A 15,621-nucleotide genomic window follows, 5' to 3' on the forward strand; every position below is an offset into this window, starting at 1 on the left:
TAGCTTTATACTGACTTTAGAGTTTTAATATACATTTTTAATAATCTGATATACTTTGTTGGGGTGACATGCTGTTTTGAACTGTTTATTATTTTTGACTGATATAGAGAATCAAAGCCTTTTTCAAAATCTATGAACACTAAATATACAGGAAGATTATGTTCATTTGCTTTTCTATTACTTGGTTTATATATATATGAATATATATGATGTGTTATAGAGAGTCTTGCTCTGATCCTGCTTGTTTATATGGCTGTGTGTCATCCAAAAACCTTGTAATCCTATGGATATCAATGTCTTGTACAATTGTGATAGCAAACTGATATGCCTATATCGGTTTGCTGTCACACATAAAATCTACCTAAAAGAAAGGATTTTAAAATGATATGCCTATAGTTATTGATATCATCTAATTAAGTATTATCTGTTAAATGCTGTGGCATCATGATGTTGGGATGCTTCTCTCTGGTTTGGACTAGTATAATTACTGAATTTATATTGACATTCTGAACAGTTCTGTTTTCCTATGCTGTAACCATTCTGTGGAAATGATTCAGAAGAGTATCATTGTTATAATCATGTCACACTGCAAAGGGTGGGGGATATGATTTGAGAAAATGTCTGCACAAAAGTTAGACTGGACAGAGTTCCAATTTAAATCTGTAGAGCACATTTAGGAAGAAGTGTATTTGATGGTTGGAATGGATTGAAATATCAGTGTTTATCAATTGTAATTGGCAAGAGTACCCAAAAGACTAGCAGTCATGTAGCAATCTGTAATCATGACAAAAGGTGGACAAACAGTGTATCGAAGCGTGTGAAAATAGAAGATTTTGAAATCTTTACACTTGGGTATCTGTATAATCATATACAGGAATCCCTTACTTTACACAGTTTCTAATAACATGTTTTCAAATAAACACATTTGATAAAGTGATAATGCAATTCATTTAACTTTATGATTTCAAGTGATGCACATAATTAAGTAAATGGTCTCGGCTTTGGTTACCATGGCAAAAGAGTGAAAGTATGTACAGTGATCATGGCATTTTGGTTCAGGCCAATCATTATATAAGTGTGTGTTGACTAATTGTTTACTGCCTTATAAAAATATTTTATAAAATATCTTTCAATATGGATGATAAGAAGAGTGAAATAACAAGTGCCAATCATAAGAGAGAAGCAAAAAGTTATCACTAGATCAAAATTTAAATCATTTATAGCTTTTGAAACTTTAAAACATCTTGTGGATATTGACCTTGATCACAGTATGCAAGTCTGCTGGAATTAGACAAAAGCTATGAGCTCTTACTGTGAGATATACACACATAAAAAGAAACAAGTCAGTGCAAACTACCGTATTCAGAAAGATGCATTTCTCAAGAAAATAATTTTCATTTAAATGCACTTCTATGTATAATTGTGAATACATGTTATATAGTAGTGTTTAATAAAATTTCAATTGTTTCAGACATTTTATTATAGTTATATTGGCAGTAAAAAAAACAAATGTATTTAAAAAAAAATTAATAAAGATTTTGAATTGCTCATAGATGAATTAGTTTTTTTGTTGCTTATATTCATTTAGCATGTTTTCATGGGATACATTAGCCGTGTAAAGTGAGAGATTCCTATATACATATAAAGATGCCAAATTATCGAGAAATACTTAATCGCTTTTTTTTTTATGCAGATTCATTATCTTATGTGCTTGACAGCTAATTATGCACGCATCAAGGATATTGAAAAGTTCCAAGATTTACAAGACCTTCAGTACCTTCAGGATACAGAGTTAACGGCGATGCCAAAAGATAGATTTTAGGACATAAGCCGAGAAATTTATAAGGAAGAACATTACTTCTTATAATTTACTAAATTTTTGCACACTTTTAATGACAAAAAAAAAAAAAAAAAAAAGAAGACAATATACCCTATTAAACTTTAAATAATAAGAAAATACCCATTTTTAAAGAAGTTTATCCACAAATTCATTCAGTGAGATTTCACAGTGCAGGAACTTTCTCTATTGAACTTCATCCCATATACTAGTACTGTTACTAAGTTATATGTATTGCTTATAGTGTGATGATAATATCTCATCCTACTTCTTTTTAGGAAAGCTTTAAGTTGTGTTTTTGTCTTACCACTATTTGCTCTTCACAGATAATGGGGTGATTTGTCTTCGCTAAAGATAAATAATGCTACCAGTAGATTTATCAAATTTTTTTTTTATCTGAATTTTTTTATTATTCATAGAAGTAACTTCTTTTTTATAAATTTCTTGGCAAACTGTGGTTTTGGTGTAGAGTGTGTTTGCATGCCTGTAGATGCATCATGTAGAATTCCCTTTTTTTTTTGGAATTGAACATGGTGTTATATATATATATATATAAAGGTATAGTTAGGGTCATTAAAATTCATGTTAAATTTGCATGAAGTGCATTGTTTATTCATTTACAGTAGTTATTTTTCCTTTGATAAACTAATCTACTGTGATCAAATTTATTGTATACAAGCCAATTTAACATTAGGTATTGTTATATAGATTTTCTGTCTTAATCATGTGCTTTCCAGTTGTCATTTTCTTGGCCTGCAATTTAAATTTTCTTGTAGTTACTGCTATGTCTTTGTATTATATTGACATTGCATTACTGATATAAAAAAGTTGATTCCCCCCCCCCCCACAAATATTGCACATTATAGTTTGCCTGAATATAATGTTTTGGTTTTCACTTTTGGCATCTTCATTCAGGATTAAGTTTATCATTCCATTTCTTTCACAGAATAGATTGAATAAGTTAATCTTACAGCTCCATTATGTTATAACTCAAACTAGATACTCAGCATGTGCATTACACTTTGTTACGTAGTATTTGTTCTGCTGCATTCCCCCCCCCCCAACTTATTTGTCACTATGCCAATTAATTACCATATTCATACAATTGCAATTTTAGTAAGATACAAGTTTATATAATATACAAAAATAGATCTGGAATACTTGTGTGAAAATAACCCTTTTTTTTTATTTATAAAATCTTCACTCAAAGCAGCATGTGCATCTTTAGTATGATTGGAAATATAAAATAATCCTGAAAGCATACATGACAGAAATATTAACTGTGCTAATTATGGAATCTAATGATTCCATAATTAACACAGTTAATATTTCTGTGATTAATACATATGTGATTCTAATCCAGATCAGTTTGATAGGTGTTAATTTTTTAATAGCTTTAATAAATCTTACTAAAATTTCAGGCTATGCTCTGTTACTTTACCAACTCATCAAATACGTGTGTGTGTATGCACTATTCATCTTTCATATCATTTGAAGATGCCCACAATACTTTGGGTAAAAAAATTATACATAAGTTATTTTTTACATAAATAATATATATTTATTATTCTACCAAAAATGTACAACTGATACAGCTGACTTTTACTATAGCTTAGAGACACCATGATGCGTTGTTATAATGGCATTATAGTGAGAGTTGACTGAACTTGTGTGTTGCAAAGATATATAATACACACTTTGGAGTGAATTCATGCATGTACCTTTAACTCTCACTATAGCAAACTCATAGGGACCATAGGAATAGTTAGTTATAGTGAATTTCTTTTAGAAAGGCACTGTACCTATGGTGGTCAGAGCTTTGCAGTAGTTTGTTTATAGTGAGTGGTTTGTTATAATGGTGTTTACTAGTGATCAACTGTGCTTATATGAAACTCTCTGTAAGTAATGAAATTATATGTACTATTGTGACTGAATATTTTCATTGCTTCAGATTATTTCATAATTGTATAGCAAAACATAATTTGAAAAATTTTCAAGAATATATAGACCATCATTGTAGCAGTGGTATGCAGAGTATTAGAATTTTATATAATTTGTTACAATCCCACTGCTGATATTTTCATACTTTATAATATATACATGTGTATGCGTGTTTCCTACTGTTTTTGGAACATCAGCATATTTGGAGATAGAGCGTAAATATTATTTGTCAGTGTAATGTTTATGGTTGTGTGACTAATGATGTTGCTTAGTATTGTGTAATACTGGTTCATTATATCTATTTTCATACTTTTTTCAACAAATGTACTTAAGACATTTGACATAATGAATATTTGAATGTGACTTTTGGGAATACAGGAGAAATGTACATATCTACAATATTGTTTACCAAATATTTAACATATATTCCACTGATGTGTTTGACTTAGATGTTTATGATTAAAAAATGTAAATAGTTTTCTTTTATGAATTTCTTGTATAGCTTGATAAATTTTATGTGTTACTTTTATATATATATATTTTTTGCTGTGTAATAGATAATATAGATTTCATTATCTTGTTATTGCATAGTGAAGTGGTTTCTAAAATGTCTTTTGAATATTTTGTAAGTTGCTGTTTTTGAGGTAAAGCAGCTATATATATAGACATATCTGTGTGTATATTTATGCACCTTTATAATTGATTTGTTTTCTTCAAAGTAATTTTATATCATCCTTGATGAACTACATTGAATTCTAGGATGAAAATTCTGTCCATAATTCTGAGTCCGTCCAGCTTAAGAGTTTTCTGCTAGTAATTGCTACATTTTTACAGTTCAGATGACACACTTATGATTGTTCATTGTTAGCTTACAGTATATTTTTATGGAAATGAAAATAATTTGTACATTAAATGCAATTACTGCAAAGATATTTTATTCCAAATGAATGATCTAGATGAAATGCATTATAGTTTCAATAAAATTATTAAAGTTAATGGCATGTGCTATAAAAGACATATTTACTAAAACAGGAAAGACTTAATTTATTGTCATGTGATTTGCATTTCATAACCTCACATCTGAATATATTTTCCTAAAGGTTGTATCTTATTTGAGGATTAGATTAGTTTAAATAGTTACTTATTTTTCTTGAAAATGCCTACACCAAAAGTCATTAAACATGAGTACATAACTATCCGTATGTCACTGATGTTCTATAGGTTGTACAGCTTTGTGTGTTATGGCAGGGAGCGAGGGGTTGATTTTTAAAACAAAAACTCAGCATTTCTGAAGTATATATTTTTATATAAATTTATTTTTAGATATCTAAAAAATTCAGCTGAACTGATATGATATATACAGTAGTAGAAAAATAATCTGCTTAATATTTCTTATACTTAAACAGTGAACAAATCTCAAACTCTTTACTTTGAAAACAATTCTTCCAAATACTGTTAGCGGATCTTTTCATATAGCTTTTGGATCATTAGCAAATTGAGAATAGTGTTTGTGTAAAATTAAAATACTTTTAAACTAAATTATATAAATTAAGTGTGATTATTGTGATTAATGGTTACATATAATGGTAAATATATTTGAGTAAAAAAGAAGAGGTGGTTAATATGGAGATTTTCAAAAATATGTTGGCATGAGTTTGGCCTCATCATTTTAGCTATAATTTATCTTTAATTTATTGGTTATTTGAACTTGAATTGTATGAATCATTTAATTAAATACTAATTTATTTTTATAATATTTTCTTAATATCATAGAGAAGATGGCATGCTAGCTACTCTTGGAGTTACATTATTTTTATTTAGAGGATTACAGTATTGTAAAATTCGAGAATTATGCACTCGTAATAAGTTTGAGTGTCCATCTTAGCATGTTATTTCTTGAATTTCTGCAGTCATTAAGGCAAGTTGAGTTAAATTGATTATGGTAACAAAAATCTTATTACCAAATAATTACTTCTTATTGGCATATTACAATCAATGTCTAGTTCAGAAGACTGATAGGGAACCAAAGAAAATAGAAATTTTTTTAGTAAATTTCATTTAAGTAGCATTATTGCTGTGCAGACTTTTTTTCAGTAATTTATTATGGCAAGAAATTTGCTGTAATAGTGTTTGCCATGAATGAGAGCTGACTGCATATCAACAATTTGGAATACTAATTTGCAAGATTTGATTTGAAGCCAGGAAAAATATTCCTATTTTTAATTCTGGATTTCAAAGATAGTAAAAGATTTGTCAGATGATTAAATGGTCTTTACCTAAGAAAGTCTAAATTATGCATTGCAGTTAAGTACTTTTATATGCTTGTTTCAGTGCTCTTTTTATTACAGTAAAAATAGTTTTTTATATCATCAAAAGCTTTAGATGTGATTGTTTTTATTAACAGGAAAGCTGCTTTGAAGATGATCACTTAAATTGTATGAAGTAGTTGATAATATATTCATGATTATAGTTAATCATGGTATTAATATAGTATATATTATGTGAACATTTTAATGCATGTGGATGAATTTATTCAGGTTATAATTGTACTTAATGATAGAAAAGTTGAAATGTGAACCAGCTGCAACAAATATTGCAGACCAGAATGAAGTAAGTAGCAACACATACTGGATATTTATTTATTTATTATCATGTCTTCATACACTTAGATGAAATCTTATTCTGTTGTTACTTTGTTTTTATGCTGTGAGGTAATACAACGAAAATAGTTAATTTTTATTAGTTTTTAAGTAGTTCTTCCTTTTTATTTTTATATTTTCCATCTGATATTATTATAGCATATTTACATAAATGTAGGTTGTTTTTCTCAGTACATATTTATATGATTGAGGAAATCTTGACAAAATAATGAAAGAGTTTTTTTTTGAAAGTTGGCAGGTATTGAAAAAAATAAAAGAGAAATAGACCACCTATATATAATTGAAACAGGGCCAGATTTGGGATTGCTGTAACTCCTAAACCATAACGCTTAAGGGGCCACCCATTAACTGAGTAACAAATTTTAAGTTTTATAACTTTTTGAAGCACTTGTAATGATGTGAGGCTCATCCCTGAGCTGTTGCTTACCTAGCTTAATCAGTAAATCTGGTCATGGGTGGAAGGTGGATCAAATCACTGAAAAAAGAAATTATTTCTTAGCTGAATTCTTTGTTTACTGAAAAGAATAAAGGATTTTTAGGAACATTATACTTTAGATGTAATCTCAAAGGTAAGACCAGTCAATACTGAACAATACTTTTCATATTGTTCAGTAGGACATAAAGCCAAATATTAATGGAAGCTAAGGCAGCTATACGACTATAATTGTATATAAGGAAGTAAGTCAAGTGATGTATTTTGTGAGAAATAAGACGCTGAAGCTAGATTACATTTTTTTCTTTCCACTTCATCCATTTAAGGATGGACTGAAAATGAGCATTCAAGGCCTACTGCCTGCAACTGATCTTGAAATTTTGATGGTTTCAATTTCAATACTGCCAGGTTTGTCACATGAGAAATGGGTTTTTGCTGAAGGTCACAAGAGAAATGGTCACATAAGTTTTGCTGAAGAAACTATCTTTGAGTTTTACAACTTTGAGTATCTCTGTAATAGTATAAAAAAAACATTCATTTAAAATTGTGAAAATAATCCTATGTTCTATACCATGGATGTCCAATCTTTTAGCTTGCCTGAGCCACATTGAGTGAAGAGGAATTGTCTTGGGCTGCATATAAAATGTATAATATAGTTAATGTATATACATAACAAAACTTACTTTATTTTTTAAAATTTTTAATTATAACATTAAAAAAAAAAAGACAGATAAACACAAAACTAGTGACATATATGGGCTTGTTTACATGAAACCAATGCATCAATGTCTGGTTCAGTGGAAGTGGTTGCAATTAGTAGTGAGCTCTTAAGGTTCTCGTCAGAAATTTATGATCTAACTTTACTCTTCATATGCTTCGTTCTTGAAAATAGTTGTTTACAAATGTATGTACTACCAAAAAGTGATGACATGAATAAAGTCTGATTGTGAAGCAAAGAATATTTTTCTCTTGGAAGATAGGTCTTATAAAAATCTAGGAAAGAGACATGATCAAATTTTTCTTGGAGTTGAATATCTGATTGCAACTCTGTACATTCCATTTGAAAATTTGAAGGTAATGTATTTATGTCAACTGAAAATGGACTCGCAAATATACAAAAAAAAAAAAAAAAAAAAAAAATTGATAATTTTTTCTGAAATCTTGAAACGTATTCTCAAATTCCTGTATCAAAACGGAAAGATAGGCAGCATATTTTTGGCCGTGGGTTGGACACCCCTGTTATTCTATACAGTACTCTGTTGAAAAGTTGAATATCTCTTTTAAAAATGGAAATTGATGTATTCCCTTCTGACAACTGATTATGTAAAGTATTGTATAACAATTCTAAATGCTTGCCAAAAAGAAAAACAGTCAACTCGCCTCTCTTTCCCTTTTTTTAAAGCCCTTCAAAGTGTTTAGTTCAAACATATAAAATTATGGATGTACTTCCTCCAAAAGCTGCCTTATCAATGTGTGAATTACAATGATCTCTCAGTTATTTGAACCTTCAATTAACTGACCTTTGAATGAGCTAGTGTGCTAGCCATCTTTAATACAGCTCCTTGTAAATGTACTGTTGATTAACTTACCATTCAACTGAACAGAAAATTGATTTCCTGCTGTGGTCAGGTAATTAAAGGATTACTTGTATTAAAATATCCACATTAACAACTTTTTAATTTTTCATATTGATTGAGGTCATTTTTAAGGTGAGTTCTGCAAAATTCATATGCATACCTTATTATAAATTCATTTTGTCTGTCCACAGAGTACAACTCTGCCCTAGATAGGAGCTGTGGGAAATCATTTACCTGATTTTCCATAGTTGATCAATTGACTTACCTCTTCTGGGACATTGCTACCCTATACACAACTTGTTGATACCTATTAGATAGCCAATCTCCAATCCAGTGCACTAGTCTAATATCCAACCCTATCTGCTCTAGTTAACCACATGATAAGTTGATCGTTAGTCTATCAAATGCCTTTGCAAAATCTAAGTATACCACTGTATGCCAGCCTGGTGGTTAGCATATCTGCTCTCCATCCAAAAGGCTGTAGGTTCGAATCATGCCGTGGGCATGGATGTTTATGATTATCTGTGAAAATACTAGTGGTGGTGGTCGGCGTTGGTGTAGATGATGAAGGTAGTTGTGGTTGGTGGAGTGGTGGAGATGGAGAGTTGTAGAAGTAGGTGCCTCCCTCGATGAGTCTTTGGACTTCCTGGAGGTGTTATGTAATAATAATAATAATATCCATCTCCTTATCCAATGCAGCTAACTTATTGTAATAAGTAAGTAGATTACTAAAACATGACCTCCCTTTAGCATATCTGTACTATCCATCAAAGATAATGCCACTGTTATCAACCTAGTTCTGGATCTTGATTCTCACTAGTCTCTCCAACACTTGATGCACAGATTGGCCTATAATTTGATGCTTGAGTTCTGTCACTTCTCTTATAAAGCAATATAATCTTCCCTTACTTCCACTCCTTTGGAGCTTGACCCAATGTAAGACACATATTAAACAAATATGCCAAGGTAGATATCAATTCCCTAGTACACTCACAAAATATGGCCTAATATCAAGTTCCAAATTCTGTTCTGTTCAGTTTATCTGTTTTTGTAGGATGTGTGTGTGAGGGGAGGGGGGATTCCTTGCCACCTTATGAGCAGTTCATAAGTTATCCATATATTTGAATAACTTTTGGAAGGTACTCATTTCAGTGCATTTTATGTTTGATTATGTGTTCTTGCTGTAAAGCAATATTTGTGGTAGCTTAGCAAGGTTTTCATAATACATGTTTATGAAGAATGATGTGCCGAGTTTTTGGAAATAGCTGCCTCTTAAGATAGACTTGCAAGATTTTTTTTTATGAATTTTCCCTCCCTACCCCCACCTAATATCTATATTTGTAGTACATTAGCATCCATGATGTATGGGTTAGATACTTCAGAACTCCTGAGAGACCAAATGCAGAACTTTTGTTTCTAAGCCATTTCAAGCTTCTAATAAGCAGGATGATGTTTTCATAGAAGTGAAATTCATCTATTACTTAAAGGCATTTGCAAACCTTCGTGGTGTGGATTTGAACCTGCATCCTGTTGATTTGAGATATTATTCACTCAGCCAATCAAGTGTGCAAGCTATATTGTTCATATATTGATAAAGCCAAGATACCATGTATGTCAAGTAAGAAGAACATTTGGAAAAGACAGTTAATTATCTAATACTCAATGCACTAATAAAAGGAAATATACGAGCTCCTGGACTGTTTGTCTTTTAAGTACTGCAAGCCAAGACAACTACCATGCCAAAAGTTATATTCTCATATACTCAGGTAAAATTTTGAAACTTATCAAGGTTCATGTCATTTGGCTATAAAAAGATGATAGATCTTTAATATCTTCATTAAGTGTTATTAGCTAATTATCTTTTTGATCTGAGGATCGAGACTATTAATTTTCTGATGGAAGTTACTGAGTTCTGATTTGCTTGGTCAAAGAGTGAATATGTCGACAATATGTACCCAAAGAAGATGGTTGTGGATATATAGTTGAAAATAGAGTAGGTGATTTACGTGTTTTAGATAATAGTTAGCTGATTATCTCCTTCAAGAAATTGGAATGGGAAATGACTCCCACTACAGCATCCTTGCTCTGTTTTCAGACCATGTTCTTCTAACTAAATAACTATTTTATAGTGCATGACTAAGTCAAGAATGTTACAATTAATGATCGGATCAGGTAACCTTCATTTCCTTTGCTTTGTTAAAAAAAAATTTCATGGATGTTAGTATTTAAAGTATTGACTGGGAAATATCTGGAAATTATTCAACACTGCAGAGTTTGATGAAGAGGAGGAGGAATGGTGTATACTGTCATCAAAAACTATGCATAATTTAATACTGATTAATGCACATGTAGGGTTTCATCATGTAAGACCACTTCATGTGTATTGATTTGACTATATGTAAAATAATCTTAGTATGAGAGATAAGATCAAAATCATTTTTGTTCTCCTGGAGTTTTTCTGTCTATATACAAGCAAACAGTAGAGGACATGCAGAATTAAGACAACAATTAGTGAGTGGTAGGTGGATTACGTAGTGTGTAGGTGTTTTTGAGTACCTTCCTATAAGGATACCTCCATGGAGTCCTTGGATTCCATGGAGGTATCCTTATAGGATGGGAAATCATTGTGTGTGTGGGGGGGGGATTGCTGCATGTTCATTCTCCATCCATATTATTCAGCTGAGATAGTTTAGTTGAAAGCAGCAAACAAGCAAGAACTATTGCTCAAGAAAGAAAATTCTTGGTTCTAGAAAGGAAGAGTTATAATTTTAAATGATAATAGCAAAGTGATTGCTATTTGAAGTAACAATATAAGTAGATCATTATTTCTAAAGCAGCTTAATCTTGTCCCATCTTCCAATCACATAATTATACTGGCTGTGCCTATTATAGCCAAGTAACTTGGCTTTTTTAAACTTAATTTTTACAAGGATAGGACTAGTTTTAAAAGCAGAAATCCTGTCACCACTGAACCATACTCCAACTAAGGGCATGCGTCAATTTTCTGCACTATTGGACATTAATATTTCATTTAAAAAATTAGATGATTTTAAAAAAGAAAATCCTTGCACATTAAATTTTTTTTTTAAAGAATCTTCGGTTTCTTTAGGTTTTTGAAGTTGGCATATTTCTCACTCCCATGAGGACTGATACTGCTTGGTTTTTTATAGTTATTTTTAATTTATTTGTGTAATATTAAAATCGCATGCATAGCCACTTATTTTAATCATAATCTTAGAATACATTCTTGACCAACAACAAAGAAATGCAAGGGTCATTTTAAAAGTTCTGTATACAACTCTTTGTTAAACTAAATATTTATTTACCAAAATATAGAGTAAATAAATTTACCAAAAATTTATTTACTGCTGCCCAGTGTTTGGGTAAGTCTCGTATTCTTAGCAGATTCTTTATGTGGATCTGTAAGTCATGTCACTTCAGAAGAAATCTCATCAGTGGTAATGAAGCACTTCCTACAGTTTGGGTTTTTGTGAATTCCATTGTGGAACATGTAAATCTTTATTAGGTTTTTCTATGGGGGGGGGGAGGGTTTCAGTTCAGTTTGGATATATATAATTATTTGCAGAACAAGAAACAGAAAACATGCATATGATATTTGTACCGAGAGTCTGGCTTACAACTGAACTGTAGATGGAGACTATTACATCATAAGTTGGCCATGTATTCAGAACTTTTAAAATAACTCTAGTCTTTCTGTTTGTTGGAATTGAAATATTTGTATATTTCTATTCATGTTGCAGTATTCAAATATTGTATTCTTATTTGAAGAAGTATAAGGTTGAAAGTTATATAGAGATACATGCTTAATTAGTATTGTCTTTATCTCGCTATTCAGTTTTCAGCTATAAAACACAATTAACAAGCGAGGTTGATTTCAGTATATAATAATTGTTTAGTAAAATGAAGTTATTTTTCAGAATTATATATTAAAAGTTTAATACAAAAAATTCTTTTGAGAGCATAGTTCTTAACTACATATTTTTAATAATCTAGCAACAGAAATATTCTATGTATAAAGAATTTTTGTGACTAATGTTTACTTCATTTGATGCACAGTGAAATATTTTTTTAATTGAATATTTTCCTTTTTATGTGTGTTAATTGTGCTTAAATATGTACTTTTGCAGAAATTGAAATAAATATCTTTGTATTTGTGAAGTGCTGCTTTATTTTTAATTAAATCCAGGAAGCATTATACTATAGACTTTAATCTTTCATAGTACAACTTTTATGAAAGGTTAAAAATCTATACTACTAATGCCCCCATAGCACAATCAGATTATGCAGCATACATGAGAAATTTTCAGATAGATACAGGAATAACGACTAATTATCCTGTTCTTTTAAACTTGGTTTCAGGAGTAATGGCTGATGAGATTGTTCAGATCACAAGTATACTTTACTAAGATCTGTCAACTAGGTGTATGTAACATGATGCACAGTGCTACTACATTGGATAAAGTTGAAGAGCTGTTGTATAGCCTGCATGAGAATTCAGTGGTAGGGACAGATTGAATATCAGCATATATGCTAAAGGAATGTTCAGCCGAATTGTCTAGGTCCTCGACACGTTTTTTTAACTTGAGTCTGCTCAGGAAAAATATTTCAGGAATGCAAAGAATGTATGATAATTCCATTGTACAACAGTGGTATAAAAACCAGTGTTACTAACTGCTGAACTATCAGTAGCTCTGGAGTAATAACAGAAGTAGTAAGAACCTGCATACAAAAATGTGTTGACAAGCTGCTATGTTTTGCAAGGAGCAACATGGATTTACTAAAGAGAAGTTGTATTTTATAACAGTGTTTATGGCTGAGTTGGATAAAGGGAATGGATACACTATGATACTAAACTTGAACACATGCTTCAGCCTCATTACTTAGTGTAATACCTATACAAACATACATCACGTTCTCTGGTAATGGCAATTTGACTTTTCCAAAATATTGGAAGTACTTATTTTAGCTTATTTATAGTAGCTTATTTTAGTTAATATATTAGTCTACATTGTAATTTCCTTGAAAATACAGTTATGAATAGCCAACGTATAAGCCTTACCACGATACTGTTGGACTTTGCTAAGCATTTCATAGAATACCACATTGAAAGGGAAAATCAGGGATGCTTCTGATATCCAGTACTTACAGAATGACTGAATAAACTAAAACAGTGGGTAAATGATAATAGCTGTCTGTTCAATGTTAGTAAATGTATACTTATATACTTTGGCATGATGTGATTGCTAATGGCATATTATACTAGCAGGATTATGCTACAAGAAACTGAAAGCTAGTGATCTGGGTTATGGCGGATAGGAATTTGAAGTTCAAATGTCACATAGAAAAAATTGTAAATACAACTTGGAGGATAAGGGCAGTCATTTTGCCTCTTATTTAACTCAGTTCTATTTTATTTAACTCAAATCTACTGTTGTGTGCAGATTTAGCCTCCTAAGTTTGAAGGTGATAAAGGGGTGGAAAAAGTGCAAAGATGAGATTGGGATTATGTAATGGAAAATGCAGGACAGATTGAGAATATGTGGACTGCTCACTGGTAAACAGGAGAAAGAGAGAATGATATGATAGAGATTTATAAACTTCTGAATGGCTGTTATAGGGTATCATCTGGTGAAATTTTTTGTTATATAGAAAGGCAGGGAGAGAACATGAGGCATCCATGGAAGTTAAATAAGGGGTGAGAGGTAAATTTTTCTCTCACAGAGCAGTGAGTAAGTGAATGGGACAGTCTCCTGTTGAAGTGGTGAGCACATCTAGTGTGAATGAGCTTAAGAGAATATGACAGCAGGGCTCAACCACTCAGCCATGGCAAGTAGCTATCATCATCATCAGTTGCATCAGTCTTGGGACTGGTAGCTCAGCAGCAATTTCTTCCATTCCGCTCTGTCATTGGCTTTCTTCTTAACCTCCTGGTAACTCCTCAAACCCATGCTGTCTTTGACTTTGTCAAGAAAGCTTTTCCTTGGTCTGCCTCTTCTTCTTTTTCCCCTCTATTTTGCCTTCAGTTATTCTTTTCACAAGTCCATGGATGCCTCATGTCCTCATGTTTGGACATATACCATGAAGTATATGTCCAAACCACCTATCCCTTCTAATTCTGATCGATTTTATTAGAGTTCTTGTTTCATTTATCTCTCCCAGGACTTGTTGGTTTTATTTTTTTTTCTGTCCATTTTATTTTGTTCATGCGACGCCAGCATCACATTTAAAAAGCCTCCAATCTTCTTACATCTTCTCTGCCTAGAATCCAGGTTTCACATCCATACAGTGCAATGCCCCATATCAATGTCTTGATTAATTTTTTTTTCAATTGTAGGTTGAGGTTTCCTGTTAAAATGCTTTTCATCTTAGAGAATTGGGCTTTTGCATTGTTTATTCTTGATCTTATGTCTTCTCTTGTTCTGCCATCTTCTGTTATTAGACTACCTAAATATTTAAAGCTTTTCACTTGTTCCCTGCTGATGTCTATATGCTCTGTATTGATAGGGATTTTGCCTGTAACAATTATTTTAATCTTATCTGTGTTGATTTTCATTTTATATTTTTCAAGGTTATTATTTAGTAATTCTAGCATTGTTTTTAACGTTCTTCTGTTTTCTGCTACAAGGGCTATGTCATCAGCAAATCTTATACAGATGACTTGCTCACTGCTTATCTTTATGCCACTATTTATTTTATCTTTAGTTTCCTGAATGGCCTTTTCAATATATAAATTAAATAAAAGTGGTGAAAGTATACATCCATGTCTTACTCTGCTCCTGATATTTATTATTTTCTCCTTATCATTGATTTTAATCCGTCCATTTTGATTTTTGTAAATTTGATAAATTATTTTCCTATCCCTCAGATCTATGCCAATATTAGTTAGACAATGTAGGAGTATTTGCTGGTTTACTTTATCAAACGCTTTCTCTAAATCAAGGAAGCAAATGTAAGTATTTTGACTAAGGTCTAATCCTCTCTCTATTATTGTTCTTAAACAGAGTATTGCCTCTCTTGTTCCTTTATTCTTTCTGAATCCAAATTGGTCTTCATCCAATAGACAATCTATATTTGAATAAATTCTATTTTGAATAATTTTTAGCAGAATTTTGCTAATATGTCGGAATAAAGCTATTGTTCTAAATTGGCTGC

At 31.3% G+C, this 15,621-nt stretch overlaps 1 protein-coding gene across 3 annotated transcripts in view; it reads left to right on the plus strand.

Moving 5' to 3' along the window:
• LOC150105700 (neuronal membrane glycoprotein M6-b-like) overlaps positions 1-12,627 on the plus strand; it is a 126,125-nt gene extending 113,498 nt beyond the window's left edge. For 2 of the 3 annotated variants that reach the window (XM_090394304.1, XM_090394305.1), the window contains exon 7: positions 1,694-12,627. In XM_090394304.1, coding sequence (XP_090250430.1) covers positions 1,694-1,822 — 129 coding nt within the window. In that variant the 3' untranslated portion in view covers positions 1,823-12,627. The remainder of the gene's footprint in view (positions 1-1,693) is intronic. The other variant, XR_016548453.1, reaches the window with a different exon arrangement.
• Positions 12,628-15,621: the final 2,994 nt, after the last annotated feature.

The sequence above is a fragment of the Typopeltis vanoorti genome, chromosome 6, assembly GCF_054136105.1.
Source record: "Typopeltis vanoorti isolate ZY-2024b chromosome 6, IOZ_Tvanoo_1.0, whole genome shotgun sequence".
Taxonomy (NCBI): domain Eukaryota; kingdom Metazoa; phylum Arthropoda; class Arachnida; order Uropygi; family Thelyphonidae; genus Typopeltis; species Typopeltis vanoorti.